The 20,525-nt window shown below is 39.3% G+C and overlaps 1 protein-coding gene across 8 annotated transcripts in view; it reads right to left on the bottom strand.

The window, feature by feature from the left end:
• Positions 1 to 20,525, bottom strand: part of EPC1 (enhancer of polycomb homolog 1) — a 92,746-nt gene that overhangs the window by 52,062 nt on the left and 20,159 nt on the right. For 2 of the 8 annotated variants that reach the window (XR_005059125.2, XR_005059126.2), the window contains exon 1: positions 13,229 to 13,657. The exons of 3 other annotated variants lie outside the window; for them this stretch is intronic. Coding sequence is in view for 2 of the 5 variants with exons in the window: in XM_017655304.3 (XP_017510793.2) it covers positions 13,229 to 13,381 (153 nt within the window). In the remaining 3 variants the exon portion in view is untranslated. Of the gene's footprint in view, positions 1 to 13,228; positions 13,658 to 20,525 lie in introns of those variants that run through there. 3 more of the 8 variants (XM_017655304.3, XM_017655308.3, XM_073228968.1) reach the window with 3 other exon arrangements.

The following is a 20,525-nucleotide window of genomic DNA, read 5'->3' as shown; positions in this document are numbered from 1 at the left end:
ACAGTCTGAAAACAAACTTTAGGAAGTCGGCTATAAAGTCTTTTGTTAAGACCTCAAAAAGATCAAAGATGGTGCCACACAAAGGCCCGCAAAAGAGAACTATGTCCTTCAAAGATTCATTCAAGAAAAGGCTTATCTCAAAGAGATTTATGAGTGTAGCTTTCAACTAAACGAAAGGATCCTGATAAAATTCATAGAAGAACAAGTTTTTTAAAAGTTACACATCTGGAAATACTGTCATCTTGAACTGAAGGAGACGAGGTGTTACAAAATGAAGGCCTTCAGAGTCCCAAAATTTTGGCAGGAAGCAAGCTAAGAAAACTCAGTAGAAATGTTTTACCTTTCATGAAAAGGGAAGGGTGAGTAAAGGAGAAAAACTGAATGCCCAAAGGGCAAAGCTGAGTGCCTTGCATGAATTACATCCAGAAATGGATTCTCAATCAAGGGACCACCACCATTTTCTTGAGCAAATTTCAGAACTTTATGGACCAGGGATTCCCCTCTGCCTCTCTTTGAATAGGACTTTTTCATAGAGGTTATCCTAAGCCTGACCCAATATTGTACATTGGGTATGGGAGTGGAAGGGGGCAGGTATCTCTCCAGCTTCACAGATTTAGAGGAATTTGTACTTGAGAAGCTGTACTTAAGGAATTACATCTGAGAAGCTTCAACTGTACTTGAAACCAATTTGGATGAGATTCTGGATTGCGAGCTGATATTGTAATGGGACAAGTCTTCTGGGGGCTTTGGGAGTGGGTTGAGAACATTCTGCATGTGGGGACTTCGGTAGCCTACCTCTAAAGATCCCAATCTCCTGGCATAGCCTCATGTAGTCCCCTCCTACATTTACCAGGGTTGGCCTGTGTGACCGACAGGAAGGACAGGAGTGATGGTATGTAACTTCCAAAATTAAGCCATAGAAGAAAGACCATGGTTTCTGTCTTGTGTGCTCTCATCTGTACTTTCTTTTGTATTACTCACATTGGGAAAGTGTGCGGCTATGTTGTGAGGACACTGAGACAGCAACTGAGAAGCTCAAGAACAGAGGCCTTCAGTCAGCAAGGAACAAAGGCTTGCTGTGGTGAGTGAGCTTCAAAGTGAAATTCTCCACTCGGTCAAGCTTTTGAAGACTGCAGCCCCAGTCAAGAGCTTTACCGGGACCTCATGAAAAACCCTGGGCCAGTATTGGCCAGTATTACCCAGATTACGCTGCTCCTCAATTCCTAGCCTTCAGAAACTGTAACTGGTGCTTGTTTCAAGATGCTAAATTAGGGAGTATTAAATTACAAAGGGCTTCTGGAACAGGAAGGGAAAACTGGAAATGGAGACAGAGGTCAGATCCTGCAGGCCATTAAGGAGTTTTTACATTTTATTCTAGCAGAAAAAGGAAAAAATTAAGGACTGTTATCAAAGTAACAAGCAGACTCAACATTTTAAAAAGATCACCCTTACAATTTTGAGGGGGTTGGATATTCAGAGTAAGAATAAGAGGATATCCTAATCTTTCAGAAGGAATTCTTAGATCCAAATGCACTGATTTACAAGACTCCAGAACTGAAAATCACTAAAATGTAGACCTGTTAAAAAGTGCAGAACACTTACTTCCTTTGCACCTGATAACTCTCTAAAACACATTTTATATATATTATAGATATAGCTATATAAATATATATTTATATAAGTATACACCTATATCTTAGGCATCCACTGGGAAATTAACCATGTATTTAGGTTGAGAAAACAGTCCACTTGGGTTGACATCCCTGTCTACTTAAGGCATGTTTTTGGATACTTTGCTTATTATGTCACATTCTATCATAAATACAACTGATATGTATAAAAATTGGTAGCCATTATCAAAACTACTCCATAACAGAAATCATTTGTTATGGAACTTCATTGAAATTTTTAAAAACCTACCTCAAAAACACATTTCTCTCCTTCAAGGACTAAAAATGAAACTAAAATAGTACTTTAAAAAGACCTGAGCATACTAAAGGCACTGTGCTATACACTTTATATAAGATCTTGTTTAATTCTTACAGTACATTTAAATAGACTTGGGTTAAGTCTAAATAGGACCAGAACTTCAACTGAAACCTAACTCCATAGCTCATGTTTTGACCCCAGTAGAATAGTTTTCAACCCCATAAGACCCAATACTCCTTTCAAATTCCTTTCTATTCTACTTGTACATGGTTTTTTCAAATAATCATTCCAAGAACCTAACTACAAAACACAGAAATAAAAGTTATTTACAATAAAATATGTATTTCAATATGTAAATGCTTGGGGTATATACCCAGGAAGACAAAAAGTAAACCACAGATGCTAACATGGCTACATAGAATCATTATGAATGTAGTAGCTAAAAATCCAGACAATGCAGGTCTGGGCTACTGTTGATTACAATGCCACAAAGGGTGTTGTTGAAGTTATTTCCCAAACAGTAGCAACTGCTGCAAAACTTCTAAACAAAATGAAGTACATTTCCTTACTTTATGTATTAGTTGCAGTCCTGGAAAATCTAGTGACTGAAAAAAACTAACAAAAAAAGGCTTTACATGTAAAATGGTATTAGGTCCTAGACTTAGATCTTTTACTAATGGGAAGTTCACCTACTGGGATGTTCTGTGGGATAGCCAAGTCACATGCGTGATTCTCTATTTTGCAGGACTATCCTTTGCATTGTGGAACTTACACTGTTCCTGGCCCCAACAGCATCTCCCCCAAATTGTGACTATTAGAAGAATTTGCACTACTCTCCAGAATACCCTGAGGGTGAGCACCCACTGCAGATGAGGGAGGGGAGTTCTCTGATGTTGAGCTAAAGGTCCATTTACTGGATCCTGAAACAAGTGTTCTGTACAAAAATCCTCCTTTGTAAAGGTATTTACACAACAATGCAGCAGGAATGGTCCTAGACAGTTCAGACTATCTAGTAGGATGCTATCTTACTTGCACATCTGAGGTTGGCTGGATAAATCCCAGCATTCTTTGTATCTGTTACCAACAAGAGCCTGAGACTAACAGCACCACTCTGGCTCTTACCACCACTCTGATCTCAATATCCCTTAATCTGACCCAATCTTCCACTATTCCCCACTTTCCTAAAGTCTCCGACTCGCTTCTCTGGAATAAAGATATGTAAGTAAAACTCTTTATAGTCTCAGCTTCTTTCAGTGTTTCCTCAACTTCCTGCCCTGGCAGAGCCTTCCAGAAACTACTACTCCCTGTAATCCTTTCAAGCAGCAGGTGTTTCCTTACCCAGGCCCCACACACTTACACACGGTTAAGTGTTTATCCTCCATGCTCTCCATTGCCAGTCCTGTACCATTTCTTCTTTGCTTTCCTTTCAAATATCATAACCCCTCAGTTCATACCATCACCCCCTTCCCCCAAAGCTACCACATATACTGTCTTCTCAACTACTGCTGCACTTCTGGCACCATTCTTAGCAACATTTACATGGAAGAAACATCTAATACCATGACCTTCCCCCATGCTCTTTCCTTCTCATTCCACCTCAGCCACCACTCCTGTGGATATATTATAGATATTGGCTTCACTAGTCATTACACCCCTGAAATCTAAAATCAAGCCTCTGCTTTAACAACCCTCTTGGCTCCACTGTACCTACTCCAGCCTCCCACTCTCACAGATTTGTCCCAAAGGGCCTTCTATTCCTATAAGCCGTACCACCTCCCCACTACTCATGAGCTCCCTCTGGTCTTCTTTCCCCACCCACCCAGTTTATTTAAGATCCCATGGTCCTTCATGATAATCTACCCCCAAAATACTTTTAATCCCCCCCATCCCTCTTTTTCCTTTGTACTTGCTGGGCAAACCTCAATCCTAGAAAAACCCTACAATATACCTACATAGTGCTTGAATTGCTGTCCAAGTGAGCTGACTGGCCTCACTTTAAATGGTCCCAAATACTGAGCCCTCAGCTAGTCCCTCAGTTCACTACATTCTCTAGTAAGTTACCTTTCCCATACATACCTGTCTCTCTCTTAAGGTGCCCCCTCACTGAGGTGATGACCTCATCTCATACTTCAAAGAGAAAATAGAATCATAGGATAAACTATCTCATCCTCTCACTGCCAACTCTACCAACTGATCTGTGCCTTTTCTCATATATCTGCCCTCCTTACTTTAAAAAAGTTATTTCTGCTCTAATTAGTGACCAACACCTCTATGAAATTGATTCAGGGGAAGACACAGGAAATCGTATTTAGGAGCAAAGTCCTTGAGGAGGAGCAGAGAGGACAGGGTTATTTTATCCTAAATTTTTAATGACATCATTCCAACTATTAGACTAACTCTAGCACCTTTTCTTATTTATAATAGCTACTTTAACACTTTTGTCTACTAATTCTATTAACCTAAGTTATTTCTATGTCTCTTTTTGTTGCTTTATTTTCTAGCTTCTTTGCATTCCTATGAAACTTTTTTTTAGATGTCAAACACAAAGTTTTATGCTATAGAATCTTGTAGTACTCCTTTAAACATTTTTTGCACTTTAACCTGTAACAGTTAAGTTACCTGAAATTAGCTTGGTCCTTTTGAGGCCTATTTTTTGCATAACCTTTCCAAGAACTCTTACCTGATGCCCCATTTATAAGGTGCCCCATTTATAAGGTCTTTCCACTCTGGCGAGTGAGGATACAACACATTCCCAGCCCTGTGAGCTCCCAGAGCTGTTCCTATTTCCTTCCAGGTGTTTTTTTCCCTAGCCTCAGCAGCTTCCTCACATCTGTTTTCAGCCAGAGACTCAGGGTACTTTTCTGAGGCTCTCTGCAGCTCTACCACCCTCCCTTGAAGCCACTCCAGTTCTCCAAACTCTGAATTCCTTATCTCTTCAACTCAAGGAGGCTGTCAGGATGTCTGAGATTTTCCCATCTATGCTCACAGCCTGGAAACTCTCTAGGTAGCAACTGGGGGAATCAAGGGTTCCACTCTGCCATCCTTGTTTTTGTCTGCTGGAACTTGGTAACTCATTTTTCAAAAAAAAAAAAATCATTAGTTGTTCCTCAGCCTACTCCAGCTACTGTTCTATTTTTTCTGTTTCTTTCCTAGAACTATTCCAGAGACTCATCTATACTTGCTGTGACCCCTTCATTTATTTTTCATTATTTCTTCTATTCCCTCTGGGCTTTCCTACCCACCACTCCATCAAAAAAGGCCAATGGCACATATCTCATCAAATGAAATGGTCACTTTCCCCTTACCTTCCCTGCAGACATAGTTAACCAACGTTCTTCCTTTTTAAGACACTCTTATCCTCATTTTGTTCCTACTTCTTTAACAGCTCCTCCTTTACCTGAGCCCCAAGGCACAGCTTTAAAAATGATGTATATTCCCAAAACTTTTGAATTTATAGTACCAGCCCATAAATTCCAAATTTTACACCTCTGGTGCAAATTGCTCTACTGCACTACTTTCTTGCATATCCAACTAAATATGGACAAGAGACATTGCAAGCTGAACAAATCTGTCCTGTCTATACCCTTCCTCCTCCAATTTTCTCTATTTCGGTAGGTAGCCCAATCATCTATCCATCCAGCTGCTTAAGTAAAAATCTGGGGTTAATCCTCAGTTCTTTCTCTCCATATAGTACATTTAAATCTATCAGCAAGTTATTGGTTTTACCTTAAAAATATACCTCAAATCCACTCATTCTTCATCTCCACTACTACCACCCTCATTAAAGTCATCATCAACTCTTATTCTTGCCTAACATGACTTCTTCTCCACAAGGTAGCGAGAATAATCTTGAAAAAACATAATTCAAATCATGTCACTCCTTTGCCTGAAACTCTCTAATGGCTAACTTCATTTCAAAACAATCCAAACTCCTCTTAGAGTAGCCTGTAATACCTTACCAGACATGGACCCCAACTACCTCTGGGTCTTCATCTCATACTACTTAACCATTTGTTTACTTTGCTCTGTCTAGTCGTACTGGCCTTCTGTTCCTACCACAGGCTCTTTGCATTTGTAAATCTCTCTGCTTGGAATGTTCTTTATCTAGATCTTCACAAGGCTGTCTAATTCCCACCATTCACGTTTCAGGTCCAATATTCTTTAACCACCCTATGCAAAGAACACTCTATTCTCCTTCCTAACCTGAAACCTATCCTTCCTATCCCCTAACCAGAAATTCTGTATTACCTTGTTCCACTATGACTTAAGGCTGTTTATTTTTTTATTTCCATTCATTTGCTTTAGGTTTTTCCCATTAGAGTTCAGTCATTCAGTTAAACAAATATGGAACATTTACTTTGTGCCAGGCACTATTTAAGGGGCTGAAAACACATCAGTGAATAAAGACAGAAACTCCTGTCCTCCTAGAGCCTACATTCTAGAATATAAGATACGTAAAAAAAAGGAACCCGGTTCGTTCACTGCACTGTTGTATTCACAGTGCCTATAAGTCCTTGGCTCAAAACAAACGCACAAGTATTTGCTACAAAAGTGAATGAAATGGATTTATCTGTATTTTCTGTCTTTGTACAACATACCTCACCTTAAATATCTCCACTTAGCCATTAGAACAATGACCAAATTCTTGCTTAGATTTCAAAACAGCCATATCAGTATTTGTTTCTCCTTCAGACTCTATTACCTTATAGGTAAAACATGAATTGCAACCATCACTACAAAATTCTGACTCTAATTTCAAATTCTAATATAAGCAATCTGTGACTACTACATCCACTTATATTCCTTAAATCATTTAGAATTGGAGATTAGACTAAACTGGAACCAATTATCCATGCACCAGACTACTTTACTTCTGGCAAATTATGTTTATATAACATTCAACTGAAGTCACTAAGTCAAGATTTAATGACTATTCTATAAACACACAAAATACATTTGGAAATTGGCTTAAATACACTGGTAACATAATATACTCATTACAATCATAGTCTCATTGCACTTTTCAGTTAAGAAAACCTGGGTGAGTTGGAGCATGCATGTGTGCATATGCACACACACATGTACACAGACACACACACATACATGTTGGAAGCTAGATGAGGCCTCAGGTCTAGTAACTCCCAATTTGATTTTTACCAATTAATAATCACCTAAATTTAAAAACACAACTTTTCATGACTATATACAACTCTTCAGGATAGACAGCACATCTAACATTTTTACATCAGACAATCCCAAATAAAGAGACTGCATATTGTGAGTAGTTTTTCAGCATCAACCAAAAGCAAGACCATTCTAAACACTCAATTAGTATGAGGTAATAATGAATTACACTGTAAAGCATTTTTACATATACTGCCTTATTCACTCCTCAGAACTACCTCATGAGGTAAGTCAGAATACTCAACAAATGCAGACACTGAAGTTCATTCCGTAAGGTCAGGTGACTTGTCAAAGTTCACAAAAGCCAAAGTACATTTTATCAAGAGGATATATAACTATTATGTGGGATTCTGAAACTATCAAAATAATCCATCCAATATACAAAAAGTTCAAACTATATCATCCATAGCACATTTTAAACCCAGGCTGTCTTTGCCCCTAGATTCACTCTAAGGCCTGTCCTATTTCTTCAGTCAATACTTGCTATATAAAAATGATCTGCTTTAAAAATCTGTTTCAAAATTTAGCAAACTATGTCACAGTGTACATCCAACTCTGAACAAAATTCTTTAACCTCCATAGCAACAAAAAATCGAAGCTTGTATCTTTCAAGGAACCATTTATCCCTATTCATCAAAGCTGTAACTCAGATTACATGTCACAGCACATTTATTAAATACAAAGTTTTGTTTTTTTTTCTACCTACTACAGTTGGGTTGGTGGATGAAATTTACTTCATGTTTTTAAAGGTGCTAAGCTGGGTATCCACTGTTTAAAATACTGTAATAGCTCAAAATCATTAATATAATCACAGGCTTTAATACACTTGATCAATATTTGCCACAATTTATAAATATGCTGAAGACAACATAGTTAGCTCCAAGGAGTTCCAGCAGATACTTAAAACATTTGAATAACTTGTTTCCTAATTGATTTCCCCATAAAATACTTTTTTTTTTTTTACAGACAAGTCATTGTACTCTGTCAATGTAAGTCACACTCGAAGGACTCAAATGTTTAAGAGACATATACTGTCTAGTTTTATCTAAATATTTCATACTGCTTTTGTACTTGAGACTCACAATTCATTTTATTCCCAAATTATCATTTCCTTGTGGGTTGTCTTCTTTTTAAGTAGAATCACAAACTATACCATCATTCCATATTACTGCTCCTTTCAAAATGCTGTCCTTTACTTTAAAATTACTGTTTAAACCAACTGCTGATTAGCAAGTACTTTTCACTTTTCAGGAAAATTGTTATTAAAAGTATTGTCAGAATCCACACCTTCATATACACAGACAGAACTTTTGCTATTAGGTACATATACATGTTAAGTATTTTCCATCTGTTTCTTTACTATTATTACTACCATATACCATGATGCAATAGAAAGCAAAATATAAAAGTAAAACCTAGACTATTTAAAATAAGATATTAGGAGTCGTTAAATATTTGATTCTAATTACAAATTCATGAAGCTGTAATCACAGGTCACTAGTCCTTGTTTACAAAATTTAAGCTTTTGCATATTTAATGGTACTCTGAAGTCCTACTGTTTAACAGAAAGAAAAAGTAGTTCAGCAAATTCCATTACAGATCACAAAGCACAATCAGATAAATAAGCCCATTACTTTTCATTATTACTGTTTCACAAACTGAAGCACTAATGGTACTCTTCCAAAATTCTATCAATTAGTATACTGCCAAGGGCTAACATCAATACTTTCGAAACCCAGCATTACAATTTTCAAGACGTTCTCTTTGTAGTTAAGTCTTTAGTCTGAGTTGCTAATAGCCTTTAATTTTTCTATTATCTATTAAGTCTATGTAATAATCGTCATACTAATAAGCCTAATCAAATGACTGTTCGAAATTTTTAGAACAAATCGTGAGTTTTCTGCCTTGTGTCCTTACTAATACCTTGAGAAAAATACCTAGAAAAATATACCATTAGTTTAAATGCATATTGGGGGAACTCACTGACTTCCAGTATCATTTCCACATAACCCTCGAAACACCAGCTTAGAAACTTCTACTCAAAAACATGCTGGGCAGGGCAGATCATTGAAACTGTATTTTATTTCTTCTAAATTATCTTTGATTTTATCTAATTTTGCTACTGTAAAAACCCCAAATATCCTTAATTCCTATCTGTAAAAATTAAACTTTACTTCTACTGCAATTGAGATTTCACATATTTCTCTTCACTTTTCAAACAGTGGTCAGAATGGAGAAATCTAGATTGATTTTACAGCTCCAAACAAAGGGACTGAAGAAACATGTTGGTTTGCAAAATTTTAAAAGGGAAAAAATGATTCTTGGTTTCTTTCCAAAAATGAGAAATCACTTAAAGTGATTTAAAATTTTTTATAAAACAGAAAAATATTAAGTTTTGAAAATGTTTTTATCATACCAGAGGTTATGTGCATATTTCCAATTTTCCCTGGATGAAAACCAAAAACATCTGTCCATTTTATAAGTAGTCCTTAACTTGCATTTAATAACATTGTATACTTGAGCCAGTAACGAAAGATGTAGTTTAAGGGAGAAAATGTAGGTGTATGAAACTATTTTGACTGGTTAAAACCTTATTAAAGCAAGCAAGGTGTTGGATCATGATGGCAGGCCCTACTTCTGACAGTTCCCAAAGTGGCTGTATAGGGTTTCATAAACGTGACATTATCATCTTAATTACACCACATATCCTACCCAAAGCAGTCCAGATAACAGAAGAAAGGTTAAGCCTCTACTCCTTATATGGAGCCACACACTCTGAACATTCCAATGAAAAAGTCAGTTACTATAGGAACCAGGTAGCTCCAATTTGTTATTACTTTAAAACCAGGTGCTTAAGAGTATCTTTCCTAAAGTGAAAAGTAACAGTTAAGGAGATTATAACTTAACATAAAGCTCCAATTTTTACCAAAATGTCAATTTTAATAAAAACACTGGATAGTACCCATGTCTTACAAGTTACCCTTTCAATTAAAGTTGAAGTTGTGGCACTAAGCTTAGTACTTTAACATTCCTAACTTTAAAGTTAAGACCTTAAGTTTACAATCTTAAATAGTTAAAATATAATGGTGCAACATCTGCCCCCCCAAGCTTGTTTAAACGTTGTCTTTTTTTACCCCCAAAGGGACTAATTTATCTCTAATTATAATTAAAGCTGAGTCTATTAATTTCCTGATTTGAAAATTACTTGTCATTCATTAAATCAAAGCCTTCATCAGTTACTTTTTTCATTTATCAAGTTACAATTACATTATACCAATTCAGATGTTTAATCCCTAACATCTATGACTCAATCAAGTTCTTCATCACAATCTGAAGTTATTTTTCAATCCTACTACAATAATCAAAAAATGAAGAACTAAGTTCTAAAGTTGAGCAAGGTCCATTTTTGGGAGGAGGAGATAACTACATAGTTGTTTCTTAAAAAGAAAATGGCATTCCTTAAGTCAGCACATTCAGCTTACAGTATCGTTAAAATTGACTAAATGGGAGTACATTAATAAGTGTTTTAAGGCCTAGAATTCCTGCCAAGTTTACTAATGAAATATTAAGTTACCTGGTATAGTTAACACAATATTGCAGATACATTCTGATCATGAAATGCTTTCTTAGATGAGGTAGTGCTATACAAAACTGTCATCTTTCATGATCGACAGATTAGTTTTTCTAAACAAGACACTTGATTCAGATCCTATGTCACTCTGACCTAAGAGACACCATTACTATCGTGTGTCAGTCAAAGGCAAAAGTTCATTTTAACCCTTTGTCTATACATGTGTACCATTCTGCAAATTATCAAAGTTTTTGTTTTTCTAAGGTTAACTCAATTCTATTACCTCTATTTATGCTTAGTGTACTTTTTAAATATTTTGTAACATGCTACTTTCAGTATTGTGATTTATATGGCCTACTACTATCATCAACATGAACATAGGACTGTAGAGAAGCTGTTTATCTGGTACTGTTTACATTCTCCTGTTAAGCTCAGTATCTATTCCTGAAATCTATGTATCACTGATCTTACTTTTTGTTGAATGTAAAATGAAATTTTAGACATAATGGAAAAAGGTAGTCTGAAAGAAAAACAATCCCTCACAGTCCTCAAAAATACGGACTCCACATGTTACAGTTACAAACTAATGATACCACTACACTATAGAATGTTGATAATATTTCAGTGATCAAAAATTATCTGTAAAATTTAACAAGCACCAATACTTCAGGTGAGCTAAGCTCTGATTTTCTGGTTGCGGTTCCTGGGACTGTCCTAAGTACTCAGAGTAGCAACACTTAACTACATTTCTAAAGTGTACTGTAGCGCTGTCTTGCTTTTTTAGCAAGGCTCCCTTTTCCTGGGCTTCAAAACAAGAACTACAAATTAATTTCCAGGGCAATGTAACACTGACATCCCAACTTGAAAGTATTATCTGTAAAACTTGCAAACAAAAATAAAACCAAAAGACAAGATTCTGCAGGAACAAGTACTTTAATTTTTAAAAACAAATCACTTATTTAAAAATAAACAAATGGCACCATTCTACTCTAAAGTTGATACAAGTAAATAAAGAGGTTCCCATAGACAAAGCGCTGAAAGTCAGTACTATACCAGTCTCTACTACATACTTACCACTTATCTGTAGATTTAAGACACTCCTCTCAAAAGTAACATTCGACTGTCACAACTATTTTACTTTAGTAGGTTAAACGACCCAAACAGTTTAAACAGCTTTATTTTCAAAATCAACATTACAGAGCATAATTTCTACATTTAAAGTTCGTACAGTACCAAGTAGAGGTATTACAGTACAATTTTCCACAACAAAATTGTAGCACAGAAATCCAGCGACTCCTTGACTTCCTTGAACTGTCAATATACTGCACCCTGTTTAAATGGCTGTACCTGAAAACCAAGGTATGCAATTCCTTAGGATTAGAAGTCATCAAGTTATACTGTCAAGGATCTGGGGAAATGAGAGGAAGATTCTATTACCCTTCTGCCTGAACCCAACTACACACCAAGATAAAGCCACATCTATGATAAAACGTCTATTAGCTGTAAATATTTACCGAAACCCACCCAATTTAGGCAACTATGTTAACAATTCTAGTGAAGTAAATCACTTTAGTTTGGTTTTGGATAAGCAAGGATCCTCTTCCGAAATTTAGATCTACTAACATCTATTTAAATTGGCTCTCTTTTCCCCCTATGTTGAGAAACAAGAGAGCAGGTGAACTTAAATTTTATTTAAAAAAACAAAACCCAATTATAATAATAAAGTAACAAGTTTTAGAATAGCCAAGTACTCCCCCACCCACCGTCCTATCAAATCTGTAATATATTATTCTTCAGGATCAGAGAAAGTCAGGGAGACTTTACTGTCCTCTGACTGACTAGAATTGGGAAGGGATGGATGCAGAAGTCCCAGAAAGAGGATGCAGAAAAGTAACTCTTATCCTGTGATAACTTAAGTCGTCCGGGCAAACACGCAGTCCCCCCACCAGGTCGTGGCAGGGAGAGGGAACCGAAGGCTCTTAGCCCTGCGATCCAAGTTCCAAGCCCTCCGAGCCCCATGGCTGCCCGGCCACCGGGAAGTGCAATTCCCCCACTTAGCACCAAGTCTGCGCTCCCAGAGCCGGCAGCGCGCGGAGGCCGCGGCGGCCCTGGAGCGCCACCCAGCGGCCCGCGGAGAGGCCTGCAGGCGCGCCCTCCTCGGAGCCCGGCTCGCCGCAGCCCCACCGCCACCCAGCCCGCTCCCCTCTCCGGATGCACAAGGCCCAACCCGAAAACTAAGACCACAAAATGGCTGCCGGCAGCTCCATCACGTGACCCCTTTGTGCCTTTCGGGCCTCGGAACTCAGCGGGACCCTGGTATAAGCGGCCGGGGTCGGCGGGTGGCTTAAGAAGAGGCCCCGCCGGGCCGCGACGGCCAGGGGTCGAGGCCGGGGAAGGCGGGGTAAGGGCCCGGCCGGCGACAGAGTCGGCGGCGAAGAGAAGATGGCGGCCATTTTGTGTGGGTATGCTGCTCCGCCGCCGCCGCCGCAGGCAGCAGAGGGAGCGGGGCCTGGTGGTGGGTCGGACAGGGGAGTTAACACGTACCGACTCCTCTTCCTTCTCCATTCCGGTGGGCATCTGCGGCACGGCCCGGTTTATCGAGGCGTATTCGTGCAGGTCGGGCAGATCCTCACAGCGGAAAACCGGCAGCGGCTTCGAGGCGTCTAGCGCCCGCGCCCGAAACGACAGTTTACTCATCTCAGGCGCAGCAGATACCTCTCCGCTCTGGGGAAACGGCCCCGGCCAGGGGGATCATGGAGAACCGGGGGTTCGGTCCCCACTCGCCTACCGCTGCCGGGGACTTGAGGGGCGGAGCGCAAAACCCGCCGTCCGGGCTCTAACACCAGCCGGGAGGGTGGGAGGCCGTGCTGCTCCGCTCCTCGCTCGCTCGCTCTCTTCAATACGCCATGGCCAACATGGCGGACATTAAAACTCCACTGTGCGCTCTTCAGCCAACCCCAGCCATTCCCCACACTGCATCGCGCAGCGGCGCGGGCACGCGGCGGCGGCGGCGGGGGGGGAGGGGGAGCGCGGGCTCGAGGCCAGGCGCCGGCACGAAGCGCGCGTCCCGCCAACCCCCGGAGCCCGCTGGCCCCGCTTCCCGCGCCCGGCTGCTCGCGGCCCCCGCCCGCGGCGCGCCCGGTGGCGGACGGGACGCTCGGACGCCGGGAGCCCACCTCTCAGTCCTCCTCTCCGTGGCGCGCACACGTTCACTTTCTCACACTCGCTCCCTACCAGCGCCGCTTTCTGACGGGCGGAGGTGCAGGAGAACTACCGCCATCCGCACGCCAGCTTTGCGAAAGGCAAGGGCAGGAGAATGGCCGGGTGGCGCGGTCGCCCCGGGGTCGACGGCCCGGACGCCCTCACCCCCGTCGGCGGCCTCCCGAGAGGCGGGAGCGACCGGGGCCGCGGTGCCCGCGGAGCGGCAAGGAGGGGCGCCCGAGCCGGGGGCGGACGCGTACGTTAGTTACCGGGGCGTTTAGGGCTTTAAAACAAAAAATGCAAATGAATTGGGGGCGGAATGCCACTTCGCGTGAACTTTTACCAGCAGTTATTTTTACGTCTAAGGAAACTGGATTGAATAGGCTCCGCATCAAGTCCTTGGTCAGTTCCCACCCACTGGGTTCACTACAAACAGCAGGCATCCTATTCTGCTCCAAATAGGACTTTTAAATTTTTTATGCATTTTGTCTACCCATATTTTATTTATTTTAATTGAAGCAATGGGAATAATCATTACCGGACACTGTAGCATTTAGGGGAAATTTTTTTTAAAGCAAGACCTATTTCAACATTTCAGAGTCAATTCTTTGTATGTAGCTCATGATTTTGCTTGTAGAGAAAGAATGAAAAGAAAATGCTTCAACACAACCGTGGGTTAACAATCATGTTCTCCGAAAAACTATGAAATTGAATCACATAAAAACTTGTGCTCTTGCCAAACCAAAAAAAAAAAAAAAGGGAAAAACTGTATTATTAGAAAAGATTGAGACAGATATGATAGACTGTTAACATCGGTTTTATATTTCACACGCAATGGGTAACCCGAGAGCTGTTTCCAGTGGAATATTTTCAAAATCAGAAAGACTGTTGGAATGGGCTTAGTAAGTTTGGCAACAAATTTTCAAATGTTCACTAAGATACAAAAATGTTTTGTTAAGTCTCTGCTTTTCTCCCTGGGGCCTGTATAGTAAAAAATAATCACTATTCTTAAATACTAGGTTGGATAGGAACTTAATAGCTTAAGTTACTAGCTTAAGGCACAGGCATAGTGCTACCCTTCCAAGCTGGTTGAGCTGCATACTAGAGGGTAGGGAGGAGACACGGAGAGCATAGATTGACATTCCCCAAAATTATTCTCAAAGTCTGATATTGACAGCACACGTCTGTGAGGCAGACGGACTTTCATCTCTAGTTACTATACTAAAGTTATGCATTTATTCATTCAGTGAACAAACGCTGCTGCCCTCACAGTCTTTTAGGTATGTTGCTGATTACTTGACACCCACAGAGCTTCTGGAGGAGTTTACAGTGGGGGAAGGACCTGCGGAAGGCAAGTGCCACACCCGAGCCTAAGGTTAAGTGTCCAGAAAGCCCAGGCAATCATGGGAACAGGAAAGAGTGTTACCCAATCCATAGGGATAGCTCTAATGAAAGCATCTTAGTAAAAGTTATTTAAGATAAGGATGGATTAGCTTGGCAAGAAAATGGAAAGTACTATCCAAACCTGTATTTAAGAACAATGGTTATTTTTTCTATGTATCTTTTGGGAAGCAGAATGTGCAACTTGGAGTCAGGACATAGCATGTCACATTCTGAGAACCTCACGAGTTGCCAACTGCACTATGGAATATGACACCTATTTAGCTAGGTTTAACAGTTCTGGCTCAGTATTAGGAAGCAGTCCTCTCCAGCTACATTAGATTTCTGCAAATCTTAGTAGTGGAATTCAGTTGGTTGGGGAATCTCAGACTTTATGGAACAAAAGGGTCTTAAGTCATGAGCGAATCACCAAGGAATGAATATGTTTTTAACCTTAATTAAACTAAAACCCACTGGATAACATTTTCCATATGCTATGTTAGTAATAATAGGCACTGTATAAAATAAGTATCTTGTTCTCTAGAAATTCTAGAATCACCCTCCACAAGCAGATTCAGAGTTATGCTTACAAATTAAGCTTGCACTTTTGCAGGTAATATGCCTGCAAAGAGATGTTTTCTTTCTGCATCAGTTTTCCATCCAGATCAATGCCCTGTATTTGTGACTACCAGGTCCTACTGGGTTCCCAAGGACCCAAGACTACAGTCCCAAACCTCCTATGCAGTTCACTTCCCTCCTTTCTAAGGAACAGGAGTGTAACAGTGAAGGTTTGGGTTTGATTTTCTTCAGCTTCGTTTATCCAACCAAAAGGTGCCTTTCAAAAAATGGTTGATCCTACACTGTCCTTCACTTTTAACGTTTTCTATTCCCAACTTAAAGTTCCCTTTTTTTAAAATTAAGGTGTGATTGATATACACTCTTATGAAGGTTTCAAATGAAAAAACAATGTGGTTACTACATTTAACCATATTATCAAGTCCCCAATGCAGTCAGTCACTGTCCATCAGTGCAGCAAGATGCCACAGATTCACTAGGTGCCTTCTTTGTGCTACACTGTTCTCCCCATGAACTCCACACCATGTGTACTAAACATAATACCCCTCAATCCCCTTCTCCCTCCCTCCACACCCGCCCTCCCACACTCCTCCCCTTTGGTAACCACTAGTTCATTCTTGGAGTCTGTGAGTCTGCTGCTATTTTGTTCCTTCAGTTTTGCTTCATTGTTACACTCCACAAATGAGGGAAATCATTTGGCATTTGTCTTTCTCTGCCTGGCTTATTTCACTAAGCATAATGTCCTCCAGCTCCATCCATGTTGCAAATGGTAGGATTTCTTTCTTATGGCCGAATACTATTCCATTATGTATATGTACCACATCTTCTTTATCCATTCATCTACTGATGCACATTTAGGTTGCTTCCATATCTTGGCTACTGGAAAAAGTGCTGTGATAAACATAGGGGTGCATATGTCTTTGAATCTGAGAAGTTGTATTCTTTGGGTAAATTCTAAGAAATGAGATTCCTGGGTCAAATGGTCTTTTCTGTTAGTTTTTTGAGGAACCTCCATAGTGCTTTCCACAATGGTTGAACTAGCTTACCTTCCCAACAGCAGTGTAGGAGGGTTCCCCTTTCTCCACATCCTCGCCAGCATTTGCTCTTAGTCTTTTCGATGCTGGCCATCCTTACTGGTGTGAGGTGGTATCTCATTGTAGTTTTAATTTGCATTTCCCTGATGATTAGTGATGTGGAGCATCTTTTCATGTATCTGTTGGCCATCTGAATTTCTTTGGAGAACTGTCTCTTCATATCCTCTGCCTATTTGTTAATCGGGTTATTTGCTTTTTGGGTGTTGAGGTGTGTAAGTTCTTTATATATTTAGGATGTTAACTCCTTGTCGGATATGTCATTTACAAATATATTCTCCCATACTGTGGGATGCCTTTTTGTTCTGTTGATGGTGTCCTTTGCCGTACAGAAACTTTTTAGTTTGATGTAGTCCCATGAGTTCATTTTTGTTTTTGTTTCCCTTTCTAGAGGAGATGCATTCAGGAAGTTGCTCATGCTTATATTAGGAAATGTTTGCCTATGTTGTCTTCTAAGAGTTTTATGGTTTCATTACTTACATTCAAGTCTTTAATCCATTTTGAGTTTACTTTTGTGTATGGAGTTAAACAATAGTCCAGTTTCATTCTCTTGCATGTAGCTGTCCAGTTTTGCCAACAACAGCTGTTGAAGGGGCTGTCATTTTTCCCTTGTATGTCCATAGCTCCTTTATCATATATTAATTGACCATATATGGTTGGGTTTGTATCAGGGAACTCTAGTCTGTTCCATTGGTCTATGGGTCTGTTCTTGTGCCAGTACCAAATTTTCTTGATTACTGTGGCTTTGTAATAGAACTTGAAGTTGGGGAACATAATCCCCCCAGCTTTATTTATCCTTCTCAGAATTGCTTTGGCTATTCGAGGTATTTTGTGGTTCCATATGAATTTCAGGATGATTTTCTCTACTTCGTTGAAGAATGCTGTTAGTATATTGCTAGGAATTGCATTGAATCTATAGATTGCTTTAGGCAGGATGGTCATTTTGACAATATTAATTCTTCCTATCCTATCCATGAGCACGGGATGTGTTCCATTTATTGGTATCTTCTTTAATTTCTCTCCTGAGTGTCTTGTAGTTTTCAGAGAATAGGTCTTTCACTGTCTTGGTTAGGTTTATTCCTAGGTATTTTTTTCTTTTTGATGCAATTGTGAATGGAATTGTTTTCCAGATTTCTATCTCTGCTAGTTCATTGTTAGTGTATAGGAATGCCACAGATTTCTGTGTATTAGTTTTGTGTCCTACAACTTTGCTGAATTCAGATATTAGACCTAGTAGTTTTCGAGTGGATTCTTTAGGGTTTTTTATGTACGATATCATGTCATCTGCAAACAGGGACAGTTTAACTTCTTCCTTGCCAATCTGGATGCCTTTTATTTCTTTGTGTTGTCTGACTGCTGTGGCTAGGACCTGCAGTACTATGTTGAATAGAAGTAGGGAAAGTGGGCATCCTTGTCTTGTTCCCGATCTTAAAGGAAAAGCTTTCAGCTTCTCACTGTTCAGTATAATGTTGGCTGTGGGTTTGTCATATATGGCCTTTATTATGTTGAGGTATGTTGAGGTATACCCTCTATACCCATTTTGTTGAGAGTTTTTATCAAGAATGGATGTTGAATTTTGCAAATGCTTTTTCAGCATCTATGGAGATGATCATGTGGTTCTTGTCCTTTTTGTTGATGTGGCGAATGATGTTGGTGGATTTTCGCATGTTTTACCATCCTTGCATCTTTGGAATAAATCCTACTTGATCATGATGGACGATCTTTTTGATGTATTTTTGAATTCGGTTTGCTAATATTTTGTTGAGTATTTTTGCATCTATGTTCATCAGGGATATTGGTCTGTAATTTTCTTTTTTTGTGCTTTCTCTGGTTTTGGTATTAGAGTGATGCTGGCCTCACAGAATGAGTTTGAAAGTATTCCCTCTTCTACTCTTTGGAAAACTTTAAGGAAGATGGGTATTAGGTCTTCACTAAATGTTTGATAAAATTCAGCAGTAAAGCTATCTGGTCCAGGCGTTTTGTTCTTAGGTAGGTGTTTGAATACCAGTTCAATTTCATTGCTGGTAATTGGTCTGTTCATATTTTCTGTTTCTTCCTTGGTCAGCCTTGGAAGGTTGTATTTTTCTAGAAAGTTGTCCATTTCTTCTAGGTTATCCAGTTTGTTAGCATATAATTTTTCATAGTATTCTCTAATAATTCTTTTTATGTCTGTGGCATCCGTAGTGATTTTTCCTTTCTTATTTCTGATTCTGTTTATGTGTGTAGACTCCCTTTTTTTCTTGGTAAGTCTGGCTAGGGGTTTATCTATTTTGTTTATTTTTTCAAAGAAGCAGCTCTTGCTTTCACTGATTCGATTGTTTTACTCTTCTCAATTTTATTTATTTATGTTGTAATCTTTATTATGTCCCTCCTTCTGCTGACTTTGGGCCTCATTTGTTCTTTCTCTAGCTTCATTAGTTGTGAGTTTAGTCTGCTTATATGGGATTGTTCTTTCCTTAGGTACACCTGTATTGCAATATACTTTCCTGTTAGCATGGCCTTGGCTGCCTCCCGCAGATTTTGCTGTGTTGAATTACTGTTTTCATTTGTCTCCATATATTGCTTGATCTCTGTTTTTATTTGGTCATTGATCCATTGGTTATTTAGGAGCATGTTGTGAAGCCTCCATGTGTTTGTGGGATTTTTCATTTCTTTGCCTGATTTATTTCTAGTTTCATACCTTTGTGGTCTGAGAAACTGGTTGAGACTATTTCAATCTTTCTGCATTTACTAAGGCTCTTTTTGTGGCCTAGTATATGATCTATTCTTGAAAATGTTCCATATGCACTTGAGAAGAATGTGTATTCTGCTACTTTTAGGTGTAGAGTTCTGTAGATGTCTGTTAGGTCCATCTGTTCTAATGTGGTGTTCAGTGCCTCTGTGTCCTTACTTATTTTCTGTCTGGTTGATCTGTCCTTCAGAGTGAGTGGAGTGTTGAAGTCTCCTAGAATGAATGCATTGCATTCTATTTCCCCTTTTAATTCAGTTAGTATTTGTTTCACATATGTAGGTGCTCCTGTGTTGGGAGCATAGATATTTATAATGGTTATATCTTCTTGATGGATTGACCCCTTTTTCATTATGTAATGTCCTTTTTTGTCTCTTGTGACTTTCTTTGGTTTGAAGTCTATTTTGTCTGATACAAGTACTGCAACTCCTGCTTTTTTCTCTCTATTAGTTGCATGAAATATCTTTTTCCATCCCTTCACTTTTATTCTGTGTATATGTCTTTTGGTTTAAAGTGAGTCTCTTGTAGGTAGCTTATAGATGGGTCTTGTTTTTTTTATCCATTCAGTGACTCTGTCTTTTGATTGGTGCATTCAGCCCATTTACATTTAGGGTGATTATCGATAAGTATGTACTTATTGCCATTGCAGACTTTACATTCGTGGTTACCAAGGTTCAAGGTTAACTTCCTTACTATCTAAGAGTCTAACTTAACTCACTTAATATGCTATTACAAACACAATCTAAAGGTTCTTTTCTTTTTCTCCTTTTTCTTCCTCCTCCATTCATTATATATTAGGTGTCATATTCTGTACTCTCTGTCTATCCCTTGATTGACTTTGGGGATAGTTAATTTAATTTTGCAT

Source organism: Manis javanica, chromosome 2 (genome assembly GCF_040802235.1).
Source record: "Manis javanica isolate MJ-LG chromosome 2, MJ_LKY, whole genome shotgun sequence".
NCBI classification, from domain to species: domain Eukaryota; kingdom Metazoa; phylum Chordata; class Mammalia; order Pholidota; family Manidae; genus Manis; species Manis javanica.
The sequence above is the reverse complement of the archived record's forward strand: the minus strand, read 5'-3'. Positions and strand labels throughout refer to the sequence as shown.